General features: G+C 40.7%; 1 protein-coding gene across 1 annotated transcript in view; it reads left to right on the top strand.

Annotated features, from left to right (window-relative positions):
• SLC35F4 (solute carrier family 35 member F4) overlaps nucleotides 1–16101 on the top strand; it is a 187584-nt gene extending 171483 nt beyond the window's left edge. Inside the window, exons 5-8 of the mRNA XM_058163007.1 lie at nucleotides 7110–7235; nucleotides 11272–11464; nucleotides 14402–14491; nucleotides 15661–16101. Coding sequence (XP_058018990.1) covers nucleotides 7110–7235; nucleotides 11272–11464; nucleotides 14402–14491; nucleotides 15661–15902 — 651 coding nt within the window. The 3' untranslated portion in view covers nucleotides 15903–16101. The remainder of the gene's footprint in view (nucleotides 1–7109; nucleotides 7236–11271; nucleotides 11465–14401; nucleotides 14492–15660) is intronic.
• The last annotated feature ends 11126 nt before the right edge of the window (nucleotides 16102–27227 follow it).

The raw sequence follows: 27227 nt of genomic DNA, 5'->3' as shown, positions 1-27227 counted from the left end.
TTATGATCCAAATTTAAAAACTACTTTTCAGCTTGCATTCCCAAACATAACATTTTACTTTTCCCGTAAGAGCAGCAATCCCATTCACTTATCTGAAACAAAGAAAAGAGTGGATTTGCAGTACTGTTCTGGTGGGAAATAGATTAGTTCTTTGCTTCTAATCTCAGAGACAAGGCAAGCTTTGCCCTCTTTCATCTGCATCCCAGATGTCAGTCTGTTTACTTAATTTCATAGAATTGAATGAAAGTGATTAAGAATGGCAGCTTATTCTTTTCTTTGTTTGCGAACTCCATCCTGGTTCCTACTACTGTGCGACAGAATTTAGGCAGCTGGCTTTACCACAATCTGGAGAAATAGTTGGAATTTCAACTAGGTTACATTTTTAAAAGATTTTTTAAATAAATAACTAAAGGTGATGAACATACCTAAAATTCCTTTCTCCTCTTATTTTCCCCACCGCACCAACCCTATGAGATTGGTTGTGTTGAAATGACTGGCCCAAAGTTACCCGGCTGGCTTTTATTTCTAAGGCGGAACTAGAACTCGTAGTCCCCTGGTTTCTAGCCTGGTACTTTAGCCACTAGATCAGTGGTAGTCAACCTAGTCCCTACCGCCCACTAGCGGGCGTTCCAGCTTTCATGGTGGGCGGTAAGGGTTTTGTCCAATACTGAAGCACTTTCCTTTCTTTAAAATTTAATTGACTTTTTTAAAAAAAATCATAGCATTATTTAAAAACATTTTCATTAGGATTTCATAAAATTCCCTGTGACAATTTAAATTTCTGAAAATATACTATTTGTATCGCCCGTGCATAAGTTTAGTTCACATTATATAAGTGAAACTAAATAGCGCTATAGTGCGACCGCAAACAAAAGACCCTCATCCCAGAATAGCTCGTGCATCTCCCCGCACACCACCCAGCTGTAACAGACAAGCAGAGCTGGTAGCCGGCGCCCCCCACAACCCCAATCCACGATGCGTGAGAGGCATGCACAGAAGACGATACATGGCACATTACTGTGGAACCGATGGGCGGTTAGAAAATTTTACTACTAACAGAGATACAAAAGTGGGCAGTAGGTATAAAAAGGTTGACTACTCCTGCATTAGATCAAACAGACTCTTTTGAAGTGGGATGGACCTTTCTATTTTTAACTGGCAAACAAGAGCAGTATAAATTACGATAACTGACACTCTAAGTCACTATATTGAGAATGTCAGGATGGGTGAGAGGGAAAGATTCTTGTCCGCTAAATTCACTTGAAGGAAAAGCACTTTCCCTCTGCAAATTCTCTTCAGCTGAATTGTCCAGCAGAAATTAAAATAAAGGTGCATTTTAAAGAAGACTTGGCTGAAAGGGCTGAGGGGAAATTAATCTTGGTGAGTGGAATGTTTAACAAAGATGATTAGGGGACTGGAGGCTAAAACATATAAAGAATGGTTGCAGGAATTGGGCATTCTAGTTTAATGAAAAGAAGGACTAGGGGTGACATCATAGCAGTATTCCAATATCTAAGGGGATGCCACAAAGAAGAACGAGTCAAGCTATTCTCCAAAGCACCTGAAGGCAGGAGAAGAAGCAATGAAACTAATCAAGGAGAGAAGCAACCTAGAATTAAGGAGAAATTTCCTGACAGTTAGAACAATTAATCAGTGGCACAACTTGCCTCCAAAAGTTGTGGGTGCTCCAGCACTGGAGGCTTTTAAAAGAGATTGTCTGAATGGATGCCATTTGTCTGAAATGGTATAAGGTCTCTTGCTTGAGCAGGGGGTTAGACTAGAAGGCCTCCAAGGTCCCTTCCAACTCTGTTATTTTGTTATGGGCATATATGGTATCTTCTGAAATAAAACAAATAAATGAAGTAACACCATCAAGCCAAGTCAAGGAATTACATTATTATAAATGCTTACTGATATCAGGAAGACATTGGAGGGAGGGGCTCATATTTCATTGAGAAAAGACTGGCCTTTAAATATGCCAAATAAAATTGCAGCTGCAGACCTATAAGAGGATCATGTTCTTACTTTCCCAACCATAACATGAAAATAAAATCTCCACTTTTGGGGAGTCCTATCCAATATTCTCTTTAAGCATCATAATACATGATTAAAAGTCAGCAGTTAATGTATTTTGATTGATCTCAAAAACTAAGGCAAGTTGGCCCTGGTTATTACCTGGGAATTCCAGATCTATTTTCTAGACTGGGAAATCAGTTGGAAATCACTTTAGTAACACTGCATGGATGCAGTGATCAGGAGTTGTCTTCATATTCAGGGCATCTTTACTTTTCAGTATCTGAATACAAAGCTGCTGTTGCCAATTGTATTATTTTTGTCTGCATGGACCATCATTTTAGCTTCATTTTTGCTAGAACTATTTCAGCAATTGAATCATATTGAATCATAATATCCGGTGGAATGGGGAATAAATTCTAACAATCTCCAAATCAGTGCCAAAGCAAATCTTTAATTGAGGCTATTAATTAAAACAAAACAGGATCAGCCCTCCAAATATTTGTTGTATGTGTTGATATCAGTAGAATTTGTTTGTGATTGGGCTGTTACATAATTCTCTAGTAATCCATTTATTATTTGGGGGCAGAATCTGATCAAATTGATGGAAGGCCTTTTGCATTGATGGGCATTCTCAGTTAAATACTAAGAATCTAATCTTGACAAATTTAATGTTTAATCAATGGATCCCCAGGGCTAACTGGATTTTACCATTTTATCTGAATATTCCAGGGCTAAGCTAAGATTTTTCACATGCAGAGCAAAAGCTCTGAGCTATGAATTTCCTGCCAGGCTGAGTCACTTAAAAGTTAGCTACTCACTTTCTCAGACTTCTCCCATCTCAAAGGTCCTGGTTAGTGACTTGAGCATATAGTAGACCCAAATAGATCCATACAGTATAGTACTGGTGATCTCTCCTGGACATTGTTGAAAACTGGACTTGTTGAAAACCTGTTGAAATCATTATTATTTTATTAATCATTAATAAGGGAGCCACTTTGGTCTAGTGGCTAGAAAGCCAGAGACTATGAGTTCAAGTCCTACTTTAGCCATGGAAGACATCACTCTCTGTCAGGCCAACTCACTTCACAGGATGGTTGTTGTTATGAGGAAAATAGGAGGAGGAAGGTGTGTTGGATAGGTTTGCTGCCTTGAGTTGTTTGTGAAAATAATAACAGTGGGATATAAATGAATGAATGAATAAATAAACAAATGCATACCTATGTTACTTCCATTAATTGATTTCTGGGCAATTAGGGACAGACAAGAGAGACAGTTTGGTATAGTGGTTAAGGCTACAGTTTGTAGCTACTGGTTTACAAACCTCACCTTACGCATGAACCCAGCTGGAAGGGGTCAGATAATTTCTCTCAGTCCTAGCAAGGGGGCAATTATTATTATTATTATTATTTATTCAATTTTTATACCGCCCTTCTCCCGAAGGACTCAGGGCAGTGTACAGCCAGGTAAAACAAGCAATATAATATACAATTAAAATACGAATTAAAAAACTTATTACATAATTGGCCTAAAACTTTGGAACATGAAAACTAAAACCCACTAAAAAATTACTAGTAAAAAATTTAAAACCAATAAAATTTAAAACCAATAAAATTTAAGCCAGCCCCGCACGAATAAATAAGTATGTTTTTAATTCGCGGCGGAAGGTCCGAAGGTCAGGTATTTGGCGTAAGCCCGGGGAAAGCTCGTTCCAGAGGGTAGCAGCCCCCACAGAGAAGGATCTACCCCTGGGGGCCGCCAGCCGACATTGCTTGGCGGACGGCACCCTGAGAAGTTCCTCTCTGTGTGAGCGTACGGGTTGGTGGGAGGCATGAGGTAACAGCAGGCGGTCCCGTAAGTACCCAGGCCCTAAGCCATGGAGCGCTTTAAAGGTAGTAACCAAAACCTTAAATGGCAAACCACTTCAGAAAAATCTTGCCAAGAAAACTGCAGAGACTAGGATAGAGAGTTGACAGAAGTCAGCAATTACTCAGGCACACATATAAAAAAGTTGGAGGTGCTTAGGGATGTATGTGAAAAATATCAATTAAATGAACACATAAAGCCCCACATTTTCAAAGTATTATGGACACACACATTATTATGCTTTTTTAGTGATGGGGCAGCTCATAAGGCCAATTAAAAAAATGCACCCACATTTTCAAATGAAGAAGTTGCCCTCAGCTTCCCCACACATAAAAGCAACTGAAGAGGCAATTTTCTTTATGAAGACAACCCATGCCTAGGCTACCATTTGGTATAGCCCACATCACAATGAACAAACCAAGGGCAGTATTTGCCATTTTCAGGAATGTGCCTACAAGTTGTACTCAGAGGACTTTCCAAAATAAACCTGCCAATCTGTTGGATGGATTTCCATCTGGAAACTAGCTAGGTGGGGAATTATAAACTAGCATTGAGGCCAAAATTCTTACACAAGAACTTGTAACTTGACATTGATGGTAACCTGCCTTGCATTCCTCAGAGTTGAAGCATTTGTAGGGCACAAAAGTTCTTCAAGGTTCATGGAGCATGATTTACCAGGATGGTGACAGTAGCAGCAAGGATTTTTAAAATTGAAAACAACGGCTTAAATTTGTTGGGCTCTACTGAAATGAGTTATTTCTGACTGTTTTAATTCCATTTCTTAACTCACCTGACACGTAGCCGCTTTCAAGAACTTGCTACGTCTTTTTCACTTGCCCTTTAGGTGTGACACTGTGGTTTGGATTGTTAACTTAATCTATTCCATGTTTTGTATGAGGGAAATCTGCTTGTGGAAGAAGAGAGTCAAACTTAAAGGACTTGCTTTCATCCCAGCTCCATTCAAGAAAATAAGTTCCTTCAGTTCATAGTGTAAACCTTACATTTCCATATCCCCTTCATCTAATTCATAGGAGTGTTCATTAAAGAGAAAAGTAAATTGGACAAGCTTAAATTGGTTTCATCCGTGGATTAATCAACAAAACCTGCAGTTAATTAATTAGTAGAGACAAACTCTAATTTGATGTATAAATTTTAATAACTAGTGCTGGGAGGTAAAATACATAGCCGTTCTTAAAGCTTATTTTAGCGCTGGTGTGTAATGGGGTCGTTTGTGTGCAAGTATCTAAAGCTAAATCTTTCTTTTAAAGACTGAATATAATATTTGCTTCTCAATTCATAAGCTGTTTCACACAAACTTCAATATCTTCAAAATGTGATCTATTGTACAGAATACAAAGGTTTTTGTAGAGCCGAAAAATGATTTAAGTGTGTGTGATAGGTTTGATAGATAAAAATGCAGGTAAATAACACTAACAGCTTTAATATCTTCATTCCCAAACATTTCCTAGGCGATAGGATCAGTGTTTGACACCAAATTGGGGTATTAAATTATTACGTTTGAGATTACAGAAACATTGTATCAGGCAGTATGCAGCAAAATTTTATGAAATAGAAGCTGGGAGAAAATATATGTCTGTGAGAGAGAGAGAGGATAAACGTGGCAAGTGAGGTTTTCTAGAGATTTTTTAAAAACCTTCATTGTGACTTTTTCCCCCTTGTGGGTTTCTGCCAGAAATCAAATGATGACAGATAGTAAGAGCTTGGATCAGTAAAGGGAAGTAGGGACAGGCTGTCATTTTAGCTTTCTGCAGTAACTTATCCAAGTTTTGTTTTAAAGATCATTGCCATCACTACTGGATTTAATTGAGTGTGAGCATTTGAATTAATGACACAGAGCACTATTATATTGAACTTGACCAATTGGTCAGTACTCTTTGGGTGGATTCACAGAATATATTGAATTCTAAAACTGGGTTAATAGAACACAATTGCTTCATTCACATAAATATGCTATGTCTGAGAATCACATAACATGCTGAGATTGTAACTCAGTCCTCATCACATACTGAACTACTGTATACAGTACAAATTACCCAAATTCATTTTAGCATCCTCCAGTGTGTTGTAGGGTCCCTGCATGATAGCAATAGCACTAAGACTTATATCCTGCTTTGTAATGCTTTACAGCCCTCTCTAAGTGATTTACAGAGTCAGCATATTGCCCCCAACAGTCTGAGTCCTCATTTTACCTCGAAAGGATGGAAAGCTGAGTTCCAGTCAGGACTGAACTCCTGGCAGTGGGCAGAGTTAGCCTGCAACACTGCATTCTAACCACTGCGCCACCAAGGCTCAGTGATATAAACACATTGAATTGGGGAAATAGAGTTGGCTGTAGAGTTCTTGATGCTCTCTAAGTTTGTTATTTGCTTGCAGATGTTGCATTATCCAAGTGGTAACATCACCTGTGACACAATTAGCTGAAGTTTGGTTACTTGTATACTATTAAATTGTGGTTTTATGCAGGCTTTCCCAGCATGAACATTTCACCAGATGCCAAATCCCAGAATTCTCAGCCTACACAGATAATGGTTGTGCCTGTTCAGAATTCTAGGAGTGTTTCTCAACTTTAGCCACTTTAAGATGTGTGGACTTCAACTCCCACAATTCCCCAGCCAGCAATAATGGCTGGGGAATTGTGGGAGTTGAAATCCATATATCTTAAAGTTGCCAAGGTTGAGAAAGACTGTCCCAAAGTATTAGGAGTCATCAGACTGGGGAAAAGTCATTTAACCTAGCACTAGAAGCATTGGAATTTGGTACTTTTTTCAGTCTGCTTGTACTCACCATGAGAAACAAGCTGAAGTTTATTCCACTGTTGCATTTTGCTGATGAATGAACCTGCCTGTTTCGTGTTTTGAACCTTATTCCCTAGAGCTATAATTTCTCTGACTACACTACAGTGACCAAGCTAAGTTTATGGCTGTCAACTTGTGAAACAAACTAATCTGATCTTGAAGCAATTCTGCTTGAATGGGCTTCAGTCTAAAATAACCTAAGAAATAATCCTTTTGATTTTCAAGAAAAGAGAACAAGGTTTTTGTACAGTCCCTCTCTGGGAGGTACATAATCTGCACAACTGTTGTAGTGTTATGTTCCCATTCCATGTCCTCACGTCATTTTAATGTCTCTCACACGCAACACTCATCTTATCCATGGTTCTTTCCAGATAATAAAGTCCTTCTACATGTCTTTCCTTTTGGATTGCACAGATAGTTGCCGCAATAATGGCCATCACTGGAATTGTTATGATGGCCTATGCAGATGGTTTCCATGGCGATTCAATTATTGGTGTTGCATATGCAGTTGGATCTGCTTCGACCTCTGCGCTATATAAGGTAGGTTATTTTCATACCATTTAATCCTTTTTAAATGCATGCGTAGACAAACAAAGCAAGATGTGTTTAAAACAATGCTCCTGGTTGCTTAATTCACATTCTGAGCAATGTGCACCAGAAGAAAGTTGCAGCTAGATAATTACGTGGTTGCCTCCAAGGATTCGGCTTGGCTTCCCTTTATCAAGTCTTAATGAAATCTCTATTATTGCACAACAGCAAGATTAGCATCCATGAGTTTCCTCTTATTTTATATGCCAGCAGTTTATGACATTCAACTGTGACACACAAGCGAAAGAAAATGAAAAAGAAAGCTAAGGATGATATTTTCAATGAATGGGGGGAGCTTTCAGGAATGATCTCTCTGTCACTCTGCTGAGATTCCCGGGGAGATCTTGGGATTTCTTAATGATTCTATGTTTTACTAATCTCTCCAATTATATTTTAGTTTAAATCAAAACTCTTCTAAAATTAAGGGGAGTTTAACTCAGTCTGTAGAAGTTCAGCTCCATTCTTGTGCTCCTCAGAAACTCATCTGATTTCAGGGTACAACTGTCCCAAACTGACATTATAGTTTTCTGCCATTTCAAACCAGTGTGTACAAAACTTGAATTATAAACTCTAAAATTGCCCTCTTAAAAAGAAGGGGGAAAAAATCCCTTCACCAAATGAAAATTCATGATGTATTCCCAACTGTTTTACGTCATGGCCCAAACAGTGACAAATAATTTCCATACTGCTTTTCTACTAGGTTATACTAACCTATCAATTAACACTGATGTTAAAATTGTAAATAAAAAGCAAATGCACAACCAAACAATTCATTGAAAACAAATATATGAAACAAATGACTGCACCAAAACATTGCAGGAATCAGGAATGTATTTGAGAGCAGTAATATCTAAAAGCCCATAAAAATGTAAAATATTTCCTGAAGGGTGAAAAGGTAGTTAATTCAGATTTGGTTGTAGCTACCAATGATTTCCTGTTCTAACTCCTGTCACAATACAATAGATGAGAATGTGTGTGGCTCAGGATTGAACTATGGTGTCCTACTGTAGATGCCCTTTAAGTTTGGTTGTTTGCTTGTAGATGTTTCATTAACACCTCCAGTGCTAGAAGGGAGTGAGGTTTGATCTCTGTTTATATATAGTATAAAGTGACCAGATTTCAGCGATGGCAAAGCGGGACACCATTGACGGAATGGGGGAGGGGGGGCTGCGCATGCGTGCTGAGTCTTGCCATCTGCCTGAAGGAGGAGGAGCGGCGGCTGCTTCTCCGCTCTTCCAGGCAGGCTCGGCTCTCCTCTCGGCTCTTCCAGGCAGGCTTGGCTCTCCTCTCGGCTCTTCTCTTCCTCTCGGGTGAAGTCAAGCGGCGTCTCTCCTCCCTCTCGCGCCCCCTTTTCTGCCACTCCCCCTTCTCCGCCTCCTCCTCTTGCATTGCCGCCTCCCATTTTCAGAATGGGAGTGAAACAAAAAAAAAATTGGGACTTTTTGGAATTGCCGCGGGACGCGGGACAAATTATTAAAAAGCAGGACTGTCCCGCCAAAAGCGGGACGTCTGGTCACTATAATATAGTAGCTTGCCCTGCCAGTTTTGACAGCTAACAGTTTCTTCTGTTAGCTGTTTCTGAGATGCCTTTGATGTATGGCAGTCTTATCCATAACCAAATAAACAACCAACAAACCAATCTAGTAGTAAACAACAGCCTAATCATTGTACAACACACAATGTAAGGACTGTAACAGTCACCGTGTAGGACCAACAGGCAAAAAGCTAGCGGAACATCCATGAACATAAACTAACAGTGAGAAGACAAGTGAAAACTATTTAATTTCACAACACATAGATAAACTTAACCATAGTTTCAACTTGGAAGCTCAGCATCATAGGCCAAGCTCTATCCAAAAGCATTAGGGAATTCCTGGAAGCTTGGCATTCAAATAAACCAGCTATCAACAGTTACATGGAGATAAACCCCATTTATACACCATTCAAAAGAAACACCATTCATAAAAAAAACTAAAAAAGGAAGCACAAATACCAGAACATTGCCTTGGCAGCAGTCAACACTCATATAAGCAGTAAACAATGCAGGTAGTCCTCAACTTACAACAATTCATTTAGGGACCATGAAAATTTATATCATCACTAAAAAAAAGTGACTTCTGGCCATTATTCACACTTACTATTGTGGCATCCCCATGGTCATGTGATCAAAATTCAAATGCTTGGCAACTGGCATGTAATTATGTCAGTTGAAGAGTCCTGGGGTCACATGATCACTTTTTGCAACTTTCCCGCAAGCAAAGTCACATTCACTGTAGCAAGAAAGGTCGTAAATTGGGGCAAAACTAACTTAACAACTGCCTCGCTTAGCAACACAAATTTGGTCCTCAAATCTGGTCATAAATCGAGGACTAACTGTACTCTAATCAAGGAACTAGCCAGTAGAAAATGACATGAACACTGGCAGGGCAAGCTCCTGTATATAAACAGAGAACAAACTCCACTCCCTTTTAGCACTAGTACCTGGTCTCAGGGGTGGCTGCTGGGGTTCGCAGGGGTTCAGGAGAACCTCTAGCTAAGATTCTGTGCAGTTTGGAGAACCACCAAATCCCACTCCTGGCTGGCCCCGCCCTCTCCTCCCCTCCACAGAATCCCTGTTTTGGATGCAGGTAAGGACAGGGCGTGTGCGGAGGCTCGGGGAAGGTGAAAAACGGGCCTACCAGAAGTTCGGAAAGGCCGGAAACAGGCCCATTTCCAGCCTCCAAAGGGTCTCCGGAGCCTGGGAGGAAAACCTCCGGAGCTCGGGGAGGACAAAAACGTGTCCCCCCCACCCGCCATGATGCAGGAGGCCAACTAGCCATGCCCACCATGGCCACACCCACTCAGCAACTGGGCAGAGAACCACTTGTTAAAATTTTTGAAGCCCACCTCTGCCTGGTCTGGTAATAAAATGTCCAGAAATGACCAGAGAACACCAAGGACTCCACAGTCCTGCCACAATCTTATACCATTTGGAAATTCAGAAGGCTTTTCAGAGGTAGCTCATGAAAAGCACTCGGCAGTGAGCAATTATTGAGATTAGCAAGCTATAAATAACAGTTGCCAAAATCCTACTCTTCTGACAAATTGACTGCATGTGTGTCCCTTTTGCACACAGCCCTGAGTGCTCTACATCAGTAAAGATAATATGCCAAATCAAGCCTTCAGCCCTCTTAGAGACAGAAGGATGTAAATATAAATAATACAGCAAGATGTGTTGATCACATTTCAATAAGCCCATCGCCAACCTAATACACTGCATAAGAGACGCTCTTGGCTGTTGCCAACCCTGAGGCCCAAACTAGATGCTATATATAAGCATGTTTAATTGATATACTAAAGATTTAATTACCCCAGTGACCAGTTATGATGAGGACAAGTCACTTCAAGTTGAGGTGGTTGGAGAAAACATTGTCTGGGCATTGTTATGCGCATGTCACATAACTCTTTAGCAGACCCTTGCTGGGTTTTCAAGGTGGATTAGACTACATCTTCAATAACTCCAAGCTGGCAAAGTCTTTGGTACCAGGTTGGAGATGATAAAAGTAATTCAGTTACTTTCATCTTGGCTTTTTCCTCAGGCAAGCGATCTGTGAGCCCTGGATTTCAGTATGACATACCTAAACACACACTTTTCTTAATCCCCCTAAAATCCAGTGATTCATCATTGTGGAAACAAGTGAGAAAGTGCAGGGCCAAAGATGTATCTGAAGATCAATTTTTGTAAATCCAACCAATCCAGAGGGACACAGAAAGTCTTAGTCAAAGTGGAACTTTCCAACAATGGATTCTTGCCATGTGGTTCCACTGAGAGCATCTCTGCATATACTTCATGGTATTGTCCCAAGGGTGCTTTTTCAAGAGAAAGAAAAACCAGAAAGTCCATTTGCCACTTGAAAAAGCACCTTTGGGACAACTATGACCTGGATGACTGAGAATCTCCATAGACACCTCATGGTATGCTCATTTTTTCCTCCTTTCTTCTTTTTAGGTTTTGTTTAAGATGTTTCTTGGAACTGCCAACTTCGGTGAAGCTGCTCACTTCATCTCTACCCTTGGCTTCTTCAACTTGATTTTCCTTTCCATCACTCCCATCATTTTGTACTTTACCAAAGTGGAATACTGGTCACCTTTTTCAGCTGTGCCGTGGGGCTTTCTGTGTGGAATCGCAGGCCTCTGGCTGGGTACGTGTCTGAGCAAATGTTTCAGTAGCCCAGTGCTTCTTTCAACTTTATTTGCAGCAGAATCTTTGGATCATTTTAGTTTACTCTTTGCCAGTTTATAAGAAAATCTGGCCTTTTCATTAAATGCAACTGCATACATTTCTGGATTTCTTTTCAAATAGGTGAGAATTTTAGAGGATGAAAGTTTATTTATTTATCAAATTTATTTACTGCCTATCTCATGATTCAAGATGCCTCTGAGCAGCTAACAGCAAAATAAAACAGTAAAAAAGTGACATTTTAGTACTAAACTGGAGAAACTATTGATTGGAGGTGGTTGGTGCACTAACAGAGAAGCCACCCCACCTCTTCCCCTCCAAACCCTTGTTTTTTAATTTGTTTTAATTTTTCTAATTTTAATTTCTCTCTGTGTACGCATGTATGTATGTATGCATATGTGTATCATTCACACACACACACACACACACACACACACACACACACACACACATAGAGAGAGGGTTTTTTTCCTATCGAAGCAACCTGGTCTGGTCAAATATGGGAGGGTGCCTACTGCTTCCCTTTCGCCTTTCAGCCCTTTTGCCTTCAGGAGCCCTCCAGGCAGTCGCTTTCATGACAAACTATTTTCTGTTAAATTTACTGACAAAGAAATAAAGGGTGACCAGTATAGATCTATTTCAAGCTATTTAATTCTCATCAGCTAGTCATACCCTTCTGGGATTCGAACGTGGGCTTGCTTGCATAGGATAGGGGGGGAAAAAACCATTTAATTTTTTCCCTGGTACAGCTGACAAAAAGGAGAACCTCTGGCTTAGTGGTTAATACATCTGCCTAATATGCAAAGAAACCCAGGTTCGAAACTCAGAAGGGTATGGCTATCTGATGAGAGCTAAATAGCTTGAAATAGATCTATACTAGTCTCCCTTTATTTCTTTGTCAGTAAATTTAACACAATACAATAAATATATATACTGTATATACTGTATATATATGTGTGTGTGTACATATATATATATACATATATATATACATACATATATATGTTTTCTGAGGTTTTCACGGGTGTTTGTATATAGGTCTTTGGTTGTTCGGGTTTTCTCCCGTGTAAAATTGGAAGTGTCTTGGCGACGTTTCGACGAAGTCTCATTCGTCATCTTCAGGCTTCAGCTTCGTGCTTCTGGGAGCAATGTGTGATCGCAGCTGTTTCTTCCTTTTAACTGCTAGTGGGGGTTTGAACTGATTGGGTGGGAGCTTGGCTGTGCTCTGATTGGATGGGGGTTTTTCTGTGCTCTGATTGGCTGGGGTGTGTCCTGTGTTGGTGGGGGCTTGGTTGTGCTCAGTCTAATCTGTGCTGCAGGGGATTTGAGCTGGTGAGCTGCACTGCTGCTGTTTGGCTTCGTGTTCGTGGTCGTGCTACATCTTCATAGTGGGTGTCAGTCTGCTGCATGTATGGATTGGAGGGTTTGAAATGGCTAATGTTGCAGCTGCGGTCTGGCTTCTGGTCCTTGGTCGTGCTTCCTGATCAGTGTGGGTTTGGGTCTGCTTTCTGGGTGGATGTGGTGGTGACATCCTGTGTGGACCTCGTGAGTGTGGGTCTGGTGTCATTCCTCGTGTTAGGGACACGTTTGTCAATAAGGCAGGTTTCCAAATGGCTGGTAGGCGGGAGGTATCATCTCGTTTGTTCATGCTGTGTGGGCGTTTTCTATCTCGATGGCTTCTCTGATTATTCTGTTGTTAAAGTGTTCAGTTTTGGCGATAGTTCTGGTCTTTTAAAGTCAATATAGTGTCCTGTGACTTTAAAGTGTTGGACCAGGGAAGAAGTTGGTTCCTCTTTTTTGAATGAGTTCTTGTGTTCAAAAAAGAGGAACCAACTTCTTCCCTGGTCCAACACTTTAAAGTCACAGGACACGATATTGACTTTAAAAAGACCAGAACTATCGCCAAAACTGAACACTTTAACAACAGAATAATCAGAGAAGCCATCGAGATAGAAGAACGCCCACACAGCATGAACAAACGAGATGATACCTCCGCCTACCAGCCATTGGAAACCTGCCCTTATTGACAAACATGTCCCTAACACGAGGAATGACACCAGACCCACACTCACGAGGTCCACACAGGATGTCACCACCACACATCCACCCAGAAAGCACACCCAAACCCACACTGATCAGGAAGCACGACCAAGGACCAGAAGCCAGACCGCAGCTGCAACATTAGCCACTTCAAACCCCTCCAATCCATACATGCAGCAGACTGACACCCACTACGAAGATGTAGTGTATATATGTGTGTGTGTACATATATATATATATATACATATATATATATATGATGATACACACACACAAACATACACATATATACAAACATACCAGTGGTGGGTTGCCCCCGGTTTGGACCGGTTCTTGCGAACCAGTAGTAAAACTGGAGGCAGGTTCCGCCCACCCACCTGGATGTCATCATAGGAGAGCCAAGTGTGCGCGGGTGTGTGATCCTGTTGCAAACTGGTAGTAAGGGTAAGTAGAACCGACCCCTGATACACACACACACAGAGAGAGAGATTAAAACTAGAAAAATTAAAACAAATTAAAAACAAGGGTTTGGAGGGGGAAAGGTGGGGTGCCTTCTTTGTTAGTGCACCAATCAATAGTTTCTCCTGTTTAGTACTAACAGTTTCTCTTGTTTAATACTAAAATACCACTTTTTTACTTAGAAGTTACAAATTCAATAGTAGTATGACAATTCAGCATTTCGCAATACACACACACACACACACACATCTGAAAATCAGATGCTGGGTACTACCAAAAGAAGATGGTTTGGATAAATTTATTGGGATTTAAATGAATTAATTTCAACCTTGCAGGTTGAGATCTAGTTATTGGGTGAGAGAGACTTCTTTACTTTCTCCTTTTCTTTTCTCTTTCATAGCTTTCAACATTTTGGTGAATGTTGGTGTTGTGCTTACATATCCAATCTTAATATCAATTGGGACAGTACTCAGTGTTCCTGGCAATGCAGGTACAAATGATGAATTGCAATAGTTTTCTTTAAAAAATGTATACTGATAAATTCATTTATTAGTGTCTTCTGTATTGCTGGAATAGATCTCCAGTACTTCTTCAGAGGAAACACTAGATTCTTCATAAAAAAATTCCCAAAGAATAGCACAGAGAAGGGATTGCCATCCTAGTGCAAAAGGAATCTAGATTAATCAGGACAAGCAGAGAACCTCCTGAGAGATGCTACAAGTGAATTTAACTAGATATACACCTCTTCAGCATATATGCAAATTCTAGTGGAGACAGAAACCGAGCTTTAACTAATTACTCCCAAGCACTACATAAAACGCATGAGCCTGTTTGCTTCTTCGACTTTGATCCATGGCCCATTAGCCTCTAAAGTTCTTGGAAGATGTAACAGCCTCTCATCACCTTAGGCCCTGGCCGAGATGTATTTTGCTTGTTCCTCAGCCAAGCTGATTTTCATAGCCTGCTTAGCTATTAAGCTGTCTCCTGATTTTCTGGAGCTGGAGCTCCAAGAGGTCAGAATGCCGATGAATGTTCCACAGTGGTCACCCCAAATCAGCTGGTGGGAAGAACAGGTTTCAGTGAGACAGGCAGAGTCTTATCCTAATTCTAACTAGTAATTCCTGGACACTCCATATTCTATCCTGCCATATTCTATCATTGCTGTGATTTCAGATGAACAAAATTGATGATACCAATGTGCCCTATACCAGGGGTCTCCAACTTTGGCAACTTTAAGACTTGTGGACTTCAACTCCCAGAATGGAATTCTGGGAGTTGAAGTCCACAAGTCTTAAAGTTGCCAAGGTTGGAGACCCCAGCCCTATACTACAGATTCGGTGTGAGAGAGTGAAAAGAGTTGTTTTAACAAACTGAATTAGGGAGCCAAAAGTCAGTGAAAGATTCTTCTTTTGAATTCCAATTCTTGGGGAAACCCTTACATTCAGGGAGGGCAGCCATGCAGTCTGTTTTTCCACGGATTGATGGTGTCCAGCAAAAATTGTGGACACCATCCAAAAATAACATAACTAGGTTGGAAACATTTGACACTGAAAAATTATTAAAATGGTTGCCCCTGTTGTCTCCCTTCCCCATAATTGGGTTGACAAATGGAGGAAGGATATTTTGATTCAGTCTCTTTTCATTTTTTCCCCCTGGTAGCTGTTGATCTCCTCAAACGTGAGGTGATTTTTAGTGTCGTCAGATTGGGAGCCACCATCTTCATCTGCCTTGGGTTCCTACTAATGCTTCTTCCTGAGGAATGGGATGAAATTACTCTGAGATTCATCAATAATTTAAAAGAGAAGAAAAGTGAAGAGCATGCTGAAGATGTTACTGATTCAAACATACACTTCAGGAGCAGAAGTAGAGCGAATGGGACGGTGTCTATACCGCTGGCTTAGAGCTGGTGATTTCTTGATTGCACGACCATGTATATTCTGTGAATATGATTTAATAATTTTTTCTCACCCACCTGTACACTAAAAAGGACAGTGATAATGTTAAAACCAGGGATGGATTATAAATTTAATGCTCAACACATTGGTATGTAAATGATTTACATTTGTACACTTGTCCAGCAGTAGGTAAAAATAACCACAATAAATTCCTTTTTTTAAAAAAAAAATCAAAACAAAACAAAATGTTTTTTGTACTTTATAAGAGGATTCACAGAAAACAAAAAGGTCTTTAAATCAAATCCATAACTCAGTTTAAGAATTAGGCAGATAGATATTGACGGGTGGCAGCAGCTTCATTATTGGGTGATTCAGCCATTGAGTCTTATGAAAATTTCCTCTGGTATATCATGTGCTGAGTTGTGTGTAGTGTGTGCAAACGCCATAGCAGGTTTATCCAGCCTATTACCCTTCAGCATTTTTTGGAAGATGCAATCACAGCAGATCTAAATGAGTGTAAAGTCAGAAAAGGCTGCTCTGGGAAAGTACAAGATCCAAATCGTTGCTTTTCCAGTTCCGGTTGCTTCATTCTGCTACAATCACAAACACTCCAGCTTTGTCCAATTACTAGCCATAGGTGTTTGCAGGGAGGGTCAAGTGACAAAATGTGTGTTATAATATCATTTGACTTTTGTTTTGTCATTCTGGTTAGTGGCAGATGTTTGTGGGACTAATTATGCTACAAAGCTAATTGTAATTTTGACACTGCAATTTTGACACATGCACAGACACACCCCAACACCAGAATGTAGCTTGTGTCATGCTTTCTAGGTTATCATGTCATCCAAAATGAAATCGTTGCAATTTCAAGTCATCATAACCTAAGTTTCTTGTAACCTAGGTTTCCAGTTTCAGAAAAAGCCAGCATGACAGTTTTTTCATTTTTGGATGTCACATTCTAAGCCATAAAACTTACTTAAAAACTTACTGTGCGCAGCATAGAAAGAAATGGCAATAGCAATAGCACTTAGACTTATATACTGCTTCACAATGCTTTAGAGCCCTGTCTAAGCAGTTTAGAGAGTCAGCATATTGCCCCCAACAATCTGGGTCCTCATTTTACTGACCTCGGAAGAATGGAAGGCTAAGTCAACCTTGAGGCTGGTGAGATTCAAAACTTTACGGGCTGGGCAATGGCATTTTGAAATAAAAACATCAAAACAAATCTGGTCATCCTTAAATCTGTAAATAATTCTAGAATTGTGGAGTTAAAGGGGCCATTTAGATAACTGAGGCTGACTCACTGTTCTGAGCAGGAATGCAAATTAAAGCATGGCCAATGGCCATCCAGCCTCTGCTTGAACAGGAATGCAGGAGACTCCACCATGTCTTTCAATCAGTTCCATTGTCAAATTGGTCTTTACTGCTTGGAAATGTTATCTCTATTCAACTGGAATTTGCCTTCCTGTAACTTAAAACCACCTTTCCAGGTTCTCTATTCTGGAATGATTAAAAAAAAACAACCCAGGCTATTCTAGTTTATCTGAATCATAATATCCAGAACTGATCATAGTACTCAAAGCAGGGTTTGATCAAGATAGAATAAACTGTCATGGTTATTTGAAACTGAGTTGCTGCAGCCTAAAATTGCCTTTGTCAACTCATGCTTTAGCACTACTTCACTCTTGAAACAATCCTTTTCCTATGGCCTTTTGCCAGTTATCATAGTCCTTCAATCATTAATAAGAATGGGTTTTTTTGTTACTTTCCCTCTACACCTACCATGGCCCAATTTAATTAAATTATCCCTAGTTAATGAAAAATGCATATTTGATACAAATGATTTCTCATCTCATTTGGATCACTCTCTGAAAAAACTTGCACAATTATTGGGTTCAAGATCACCTGGACAAAGAAGAGGGAAAGAAACCTACTTCTAGCTCCTTAATGACAGGTTGCATTAAACACTCTCAAGTATTAAAGTATTAAAGCCTAAACTGTGGAAACTCACTGGGTGACCTTGGACAGTCACTCTCAATTCAACTTGCAATGGTGGCTGAGGAATTTTGGGAGTTGCAATTCACACAGCTTAAAAGTTACTAAGGTTGAGAAATACTGATCTATGTACACGATGTCATGCCATCTGATGGCAGTCAAAAAGCTCTCTTATGTATTCATTTGCTGGGCTGCTAAAATTTGTGCTGACATCATCACTAAATGGTCAGGGCTCCAAAAGGCAAGTGTTAGAATTTTGGGGCAAGCAACAAATTTGTTTCGTTTTCATTTTTTTTTCTTTTTGGTAATACTTTAGGGCCAGTAATGGTTAAGGTATCAGGCAAGAATTTGGAAGTTTTTAAATTCTAGTCCCACCTTTGGCAGAAAGCCAGCCGGGTGATCTTGGGCCAGTCAGTTTCTTTCAGCCCTAAAAAAGAGGCGATGGCAAACTTCTTCTGAAAACCTTGCCAAGGAAACTGCAGGGACTTGTCTGAGCCTCTCAGAAGCAGATGTGATTGAACAGAAGGGGGGGAAAAAACCCTAAAAAAAAAACCCCTAAAGAAATAGATGTACCCTTTTCTTCTTTTCCCCAAACAATTGGAAATCGGACCTTGTTTCTCAGTAGTTTATTGCTGACACACGTTACAATTTCTTAGGTTCTGAAGGAATCCACAGATATTGGGGGAGGGTTTTTTGGATGAAATGCATCCTGGAAGTCAGAGCTTGTCAATTCCTGTGGCACTTTGTGCACCAGAAGGAGCCTGCCAGTGTCTCCAGCAACTGGCTCTCGGCTGCAGTTCTGGTTACTGTCTTAAAAGGCTGAGCTCAGAGAGGGACTGATTTGCCCCATATGTGAGAAAAGAACCAGACAGCTTCTCTTGTGCAGGCAAAACTCAATCATCTAGAAGTGCAGAAATCTGCTAACTTAATTTTTGTTAGACAGAAGTGCCTCTGGGCTCTAAGAATAGGAAGAGGAGAAAAAGAAAATGCAGTTTGACAAATGAGGCAGCTGCGAGATTACATTCTTCGGCACGTAAACCTCTCCCTGAAAGCAAAACAAAACGTGTCGTGAATAATGCAAGCTGCAGAACTATCCCAGGACTTAATGCATTTCTGAAAAGGCAGGAGAGAAGCCATCGTAATAGTAACTCTTTTGCACAGGAAATGAACATGCAAGCCTTTACTGCGGTTGAAACGAATCTTCTCTTAAAGCACACGGTTGATGAGACTGAACTTAAAATAGAAGACCCAATGAAATCTATGATGCCCCATAAGCATCATCATCTTTTAATGACCCCATATAATCCCTTGCGGGGTGGAGTCTGGGCAACTGAATGGAGCTAGCAGAGTGTTTAATGGCTGGATACTCTTCCTGTCGCTATGATGCATTCTTATAACCTGAAATGAACATTGAAGAAAGCAGTCTCATTAGCTTGCAAAACCAACCATTCATACATCTTGATTTGATCACAGCACAGAGATGGGGTGACTTAGAAAATACACACGTAGTCAGTGGTGGGATTCAAATAATTTAACAACCGGTTCTCTGCCCTAATGATTTCTTCCAACAACCAGTTCGCCAAACTGCTCAGAACGTTAACAACCGGTTCTCTCGAAGTGTTGCGAACTGGCTGAATCCCACCACTGCACGTAGTGCTATGTGTGCTGCTCTCATGCCCTGGTCCTTCAGGGGAGGCTGTGGCAAGTAAGGAAAATTAGAATCCCGTAAATAAATCTCGTGCCTTTTGCTCTGATACCGATCAGAAAACCAACTGCTGAGATCCAAGATTGTCCTGGATCACATTCCAATTTTTCACTTTTTAATACCACCCCAGTACAGGAAGTCCTTGAATTAAAACCACAACTGGGACCAGAATTTCTATTGCAAAGCAAGGTGATTGTTAATAATTCACACCCGATTTTATGATTTTTGGGGAGCCACAGTTATTAAACAAGTCACTGTAATTTTAAATGAATCATACAGTTGTTAAGTGTATCCAGCTTCCCCAATTTACATTGCTTTCTTTCTTTTCTTTTATGTACACTGAGAGCATATGCACCAAGACAAATTCTTTGTGTGTCCAATCACACTGGGCCAATTAAAAAAAAAAATCTATTGTTGGAAGCTGGCTGGGAAGATCAGAAATTGTAGTCACGTGATCTCGTGATCTGCTTCATCTTTTGTACATACATGCTGGTTGCCAAGCGCCCAAATTTTGATCATGTCATAATGCGGATGTTGTGACGATCATAAGTACAAGAGTGGTGGTGGCGCAGTGATTAGAATGCAGTAGTGCAGGGTTAACTCACTGCTCAATCCAGGAGTTCAATTCTGAGTGGCTCAAGGTTGACTCAGCCTTCCATCCTTCCAAGGTCGGTAAAATGAGGACCGAGATTGTTGCGGGCAATATGCTGACTCTGTAAACCGCTTAGAGAGGGCTGTAAAGCACTATGAAGTGGTATATAAGTCTAAGTGCTATTGCTATTGCTACAAGGACTGATTGTAAGCCACTTTTTTCAGTGTTGTTATAACTTTGAACAGCCGCTAAACAAATAGTGGTAAGTCAAAGGACTAACTGTAATAGATAATTGCACATTTAAGTATACTTTGATAGTTGAAACAATCTGTTATTATTTCTGATGATTAGTTTTTGTTGACAGGGAATGACTAAGAGCTCAGCAGGGAATTACATGGCTGAATAAAGGTTTTTGACTTGAGTCCTAAATCCCCTTTTTTCCAGTCCATCACTGATCACTGATCACAAACCATGATGTGGTTTGCTAATATATGGTAGACTGTTGTTGTAATCCAGCCATTAAGGTACAATCATGGCTTGTATGTAAACCTAGCTAAATGTGTTCGTTCAGCAAGCCATGATTCAATAAGCTGTTGTTTAATGTTGTACACCCAAAAGGTGAATGAAAGAATTTCAGCATTTAAATGGAAAGGGAAAAGGGAAGGATGCACATATAATATATAGGCTGTTGGATCAGGAAGATACTCTCTTCACTTTTATACCAAGCCTACATAATCCAGCAGGACATAATTCAAAACAAATATAGGATCAAACTTTCAGCCTTGAATTGTCAATATTAAACCCTTATTTAGCTTGCTGCATTGTAGGAGGAGTTCGCTTATTTTTTCTGACTAACAAAAATTATTAAAAGGCAAAACCTATTATGAATCATGAAAGCCTTTTAATAAAATTTGTTACATAGTTGGAAAAGATTAACTTCCAAGCTCTTTCTAATTTTGGACTGTAAAGAGAACAATCTTTTATGAACAATCAAGCCACCAAAAGAAAAGGCATTGCTTTTATGTCAAACACATTTGAGAAACACATTTGAGAGAAAATAGTCCTTCACAATGAAACCCTTGAAAATAAAGATGTAAAGCTGAGTTTTTTAACTCACTACTTAAAGCACACTGAAAGCTTCTGATCTTATGGCAGAAACATTCAATTTTGGAGCCCAGCGCACTGTGAAAGGACTAGGTGGTTCATAGTCTTTTCATCTCCCTTTTCCCACCTCCAATAACTCCCCCCTTTTTTGCCCCCACTCCCCAGCAATAATCTCCATTCAATCAGTCACTGCTTTGCAGTATAACTATAACTTTGCAGTATAACTATGAAGTCGATGAAGCGTGAAGAGAGTTTTTATGTGGGTGAGTAACCTATATTGCGGAAAGTCAGTCGGAGTGATGCAGTTCATTCTTGCTCTTTGCAGAAGGACTAAAGCTATCAGTCCAGGCCCTCCCTAACCATCAGCACCGAAACTATGGGGCAAAATTGCCAGAGAAACAATCCATCCAATGCAGATTTGTGATGGGGACAATGGAATAGAGGAAGCATCCTGAGGCCCAGACTGATCATTTGTCCATCTAGTTCATAGGCAAGGCCTCTCTAATGTAACTCCCTTGGGCCCCCTAGAGGTGGGTTTCACATAATTTTATCACTAGTTCGTTGAACACTGAAAAAGTGAACATGCGCGGGACCTTCTGCACATGCACTTTGTTCCCGCATTTGCACAGCTTAGAAAATGTGGCTAAATAGGATGGCATAACGCCGGGGCGGGTGCAGGTCACCACTATTGGTTTGCCCGAACCGGTCCGAACTGGCTGAATACCACCACTGGTGCTCACCAAACTCCCTTTGCAATCTGACTCTTGAAAAGATTTAACCTTTTATCTCTAAAATTGATAGTGCCACTCTATGGAAGTGACAGGACCACCCTATTCTGTGCTAGTGAGGCTGCATCTGAACGCTGCATCTAGTTCTGGTCACCACAATAAAAAAAGATGCTGAAGCCCTAGAAAGAGTGCAGAGAAGAGTGACAAAAATAATAAGGGGTCTGGAGGCTAAATCATACAACGAATGGCTAAGGGAAGTAGATAAGCAGTGGTGGCGGGAGGTGAGTAAGGGGGCCGGGAGCATTTTGGGCTAGACTTACTTATGTTACTCTGCCTCCACTCGTCCTGCCCACTGCAATGTATGTTCATCCTAATGAAGAGAAGGCTCAGGGGAAATAGTCACAGAAGAGGGTGTCAATTTACTCTCGATAGCACCTGAGGGAAGATCAAGAAGCAATGGGTGGAAGCTCGTCAGAGGAAAATTCAAACTGGAAATAATAATAATAATAATAACAACAACAACAACAACAACAACAACGATGATGATGATGATGCTATTTGTGATGTATTTTTGAATGTTCAGTTGACTGAGTTTCATTTTTAATGAATAAAGTAAATAATAATCATACATGTAACAATGATACCCATTGTCATCGGGACACTTGGTACCATGTCCAAGGATTTTATAAGCTATATCAACAAATTGCAGCTTCCTGCAATAACGCCAGCAGAACTGCAAACAACTGTGCTACTTGGAACATCATATATCTTAAGAAGGTACTTGGTTGATACCTAGGACCCTGGCAGCAACCCGTATCAACCATCAGCACCAGTCAATGGTATTTGTGATGCCTTTTTGAATGTTCAGTTGACTGAGTTTCATTTTTAATGAATAATGATAACAACAACAGCAACAACAACAACAACAACAACAGCAACAACCCGTGGCTGGGCCTGGATGGCTATCGGGTGCAGTCCGTATGGTTATGGGAATGCCAGTCTTCGGATCAGTAGTGGGTTAGCCACCGTGAACCAATCCAGGCATCTACCATCACCAATGATGAGAAGAAATCAACAAAATTCCATACCAGATAGGTCGTCACCCGGGTCAACAAGGAACATGCCAGATGCTATGGCTCCTGGATATCTGCCAAAAAATGAGCTATAGAGCTCAGTTGCTGCTGCTGGGGAACCAGGGTGTGCAACTGTAAAGCAACTGAGACAAATTGCAAAACTTGAAACTTCGTACATCTTAAGAAGGTACTTGGTTGATACCTAGGATGCTGGCAGCAACCCATATCAATCATTAGCACCAGTCAATGGTATTTGTGATGCATTTTTGAATGTTCAGTCGACTGAGTTTCACATTTAATAAATATAGTAAATAATAATGAAGAAGGAGAAGGAGAAGGAGAAGGAGAAGGAGAAGGAGAAGGAGAAGAATAATTTCCTGACAGGGATAACAATTAGTCAATGGAAAAGGTCGCTGGAGGTTTTCAAGAAAAGATTGAACAACCATTTGTCTGGGATGGTATAAGCAGTTCTATTTTAGGCAGGGGGATTTGGATTAGAAGACCTTCAAGGTTCTTTCCAGCCCTATGATTCTATGAGTCTGTAGAGATTCTCAGTCATCCAGGTCATGGTTGTCCCAAAGGTGCTTTTTTCAGGAGGTAACTGGACTTTCTTGTTTTTTCTTTGAAGATGTTTCGCTTCTCATCCAAGAAGCTTCTTCAGCTCCGACAGGATAGTGGGGAATGGAAAATGCTTCCGTTACTATGATTCTATGATTCCTTAAGAATAAAAAAGAACTTAAAGAGAAAACTGGCATATATATGTAGCGCTACCCCCGTCAGGGCTGCTGGAGTCCGAGTTCTCCTAGCCCTTTTTGGTATGGCAACCAGTCCACACTGGTCCCTCGCTCAAACACCTCTACTAGCCTGGGTCATGTAGGGTCATGGTGGTCAGTCTCCTCTAAGCAGGCAGGTCACGTGGTGAGGTGATGGTCAGTCTTTTCCCAGCTGGCGGGTCACATGATGAGATGGTATTCATGTGGCTGGTCATCCTTCTTCCTTTCTCTTTCTTTCCTCTCTCCCTCGCTTGAATTTGCCTGCTGAGCTCCCCTTCCACCGCCTCTGCTCTTTCGTGGATTCCTCTGCTTGCCCCACAGAAGCCTCCTCTATCCTATCCCCTTCTTTTCCTCAGGCTTGCCCCACAGAAGCCTCTCCTTCCTATCTCCCCTTTCTCTCTTGGCCCACAGAAGCCTCTGCTATCCAATTCCCTTATCCCTCCTTTTTTCCAGGTATATCCTCCTATCCCTCACCTTCCTTTTTTTATCCAGCTAAGCCCCTAATTCTTCTCTTGCACTCCCTCTATCTCCTCCCTCTTCCTCCCAAACCCTCTTTTTATTCTCTCCTCCCCCCAGCTACATATAAAACTGTGCATCAGACATTAGTATCTCCTATTCTTTAGGAATGCCACAGACTTCACAAAGATTCCCTGGGTTAAGAGAGATTTGGAGTTCATTCATATCCCGTAAATAGGTGCTTTGTAAAGAATCAGTCTCTCAAGGCAGGTTCTTTGTGAATGGACCCATCACATTTGCTCATAATTCAAACTGTCCCCAGCTGAAAAAGGATACCTGGTCCCAATCTTGGGATGCACTACCAATTTTATTTTTCGTTTAGCCCCTGGAAAAAGCAAAGAATGATGTATTTTTGAAAGATTATACACATGGAAATTTTAAAGGGCTTTTTCAATTTAATTTTAGCCAACATATAAGTTGAGTAACTTTGGGATCACATTGAGTAATTATACTTTTGCAGCCCCCAGAACAAACCCAGATTATGCCAGTTAAATTCAGTGGCAACCAATGATTTTCAGCCGTGTGATTTTTCATGTTTTGGGAACAAAGTAAGAACAGCAGGACTCTATGAGGCTTGGCAAACTTTGCAGATCATTTAATACCTGCTGGAAAGCTGGCACAAGACACAGAACTAGTGGACTTTGGCTTGAAACAGCAAGGCGCTTCAAATGTTCTTCAGCTGGAATGCATCGTCCCGGGTAGGTTTCTAGCTCATAGGATTTGGCAGTTTCAGCAGAAATCAAAAGAATCCACATACCAGAAACCAGAGCAAAAAGGTACCAACCACGCCATTTTGAGCTCAGTAATGAGCGCTATTAGTATCATGTACCACGGGGATTACAGCTCTAATTGCCAAAGACAACTCTGTTAAGGTAGCAGTCAGTGCCATGACCTACCTGCCAGAGTTCCTGAGTGGATGAAAAGTGGATCCTTTTCTGCTTCAAGAGTGCTGAGATTACAAAATAGCAGAAACAGGCCTCAATAAGCTATATAAAGAAGAAACAAACCAGAGGTGGTGTTCAACAGGTTCTGACCAGTTCTGGAGAACCAGTAGCGGAAATTTTGAGTAGTTTGGAGAACCGATAAATACCAGCGCTGACTGGCCCCACCCCCATCTATTCTCTGCCTCCTGAGTCTCAGCTGATTGGGAGGAAATGGGGATTTTGCAGTATCCTTCTCCTGCCACACCCACCAAGCCATGCCCACTAAGCCATGCCATGCCACGCCCACCAAGAACCAGTAGTAAAAAAAATTTAAATCCCACCACTGGAGCAAACCCCACATCTGCAAGTAAGCAAGCAAACTCAGAGAGCACCAGGAACTTCATGGTTCAATCTTGAGCTACAGATATTCTCTTCTATTGAAACAGTGAGCTAGATCAAGAGCCACATATTCCCAGTTCATTGTAAGCACAATCAGAGGTCACTCCAGGAGTCAAGGGAAGAGTGAACCATCAAGCAGTATAAAGATCCAGGGCTGACAACTGAAAATGACCATCAAGAGGAAAAGGTCTAGCGATGTAGAAAGAAGTGAGGGACATGGGTGGTTTTAAAATTTGATAATAAATAATTATCGTCAAGATAGCACATAAGACCTTGACATTTTCGTGTTAGTTATTAGAAACTGAAACAAAACCCTTGAAAACCCCAAATTTAAATCACTAGAATAATGTTTTTCAACCTTGGTAACTTTAAGACGTGTCCATTTCAGCTCCCAGAATTTCTCAGCCAGTTTTACAATAGGGGTCTCCAACCTTGGTCCCTTTAAGACTTGTGGACTTCAACTCCCAGCAAAGCTGGCTGAGGAACTCTGGGAGTTGAAGTCCACAAGTCTTAAAGGGACCAAGGTTGGAGACCCCTGCTTTAGAAGATGTAACTAGAAATGTTGATTGGGGTATTCCGGGATTTAACATCCATACATTTTAAAGTTGCTAAGGGTTGAGAAACACCACACCAGAGCATCTATAAAACAACTCTCCTTTTGAGTAAGACCTTACTTCTAAAGTCTTATCCAGGAAAGCCTGTTTCCAAGGCACATGATGTATGTACTATTTGGGTTTCTCATTTTTTAAAGCGTGGAAACCAAATATGGCATTCCAAGTAGAAGGGGTGTGCTAAAAGCAACCACCGTATCTGACTATTTGGGATTAACTATGCTTTGGTGAATAGAAAGAAGGGCATGTTCTCAAATTCCTGTTCTGTAATTTTTTTTTTACACTGGATTCCCAGAATGCTTGGGGCAGATTTAATATTCAGGTTGAGTAAGCCAGATACCCATTCTTTCCTTTGAGGAAGCTCCCAGACCAGGTCAATGTTTAACTGGACTCACCAAGTGTGGTAATGGGAAGAGTTTATAAAGGAGTTTCCATAGCAACACATGGCCTTTGGCTCTTGATAAATGTGTGTTTTGGCACATGCGCACATACGCATATGGGGATATTCTGCAAGAAAAATGCCCTTGGAGAACTATATTAGGATACGTTGGGAATCCAGATTCATCTCAAGAAGCTACTAAAGAAATCAACAAGACAGAATACCAAAGCTGGTTTCTCCTCTTCTGTGCGTCTGCCTTCCTAAGGAAATATCTTGAACTTCATTTTGTGTTTTATATTTCTCTTGATTTGAAGCAAAGCCCTTGAGAACTGATGCCTGCATAACAAAATGTTCTCCAGCTTTGAGGTTGGTCTTTCTCAGTGCTACCCCATTATGAGGCCTGCATTGTATTATTTTTGAGGCTGGGAATGAGGTTCTCTATCTCTTTCTATGTTGAATAACTCCAAGACTGAGCTTCCTCTTTCTTCTTTCTTTCTCTTGTGGTGGAAAGCCACTCACCCGAACTCCAAAAC

This window comes from Ahaetulla prasina, chromosome 1, assembly GCF_028640845.1.
Source record: "Ahaetulla prasina isolate Xishuangbanna chromosome 1, ASM2864084v1, whole genome shotgun sequence".
Lineage (NCBI taxonomy): Eukaryota > Metazoa > Chordata > Lepidosauria > Squamata > Colubridae > Ahaetulla > Ahaetulla prasina.
The sequence above is the reverse complement of the archived record's forward strand: the minus strand, read 5'-3'. Positions and strand labels throughout refer to the sequence as shown.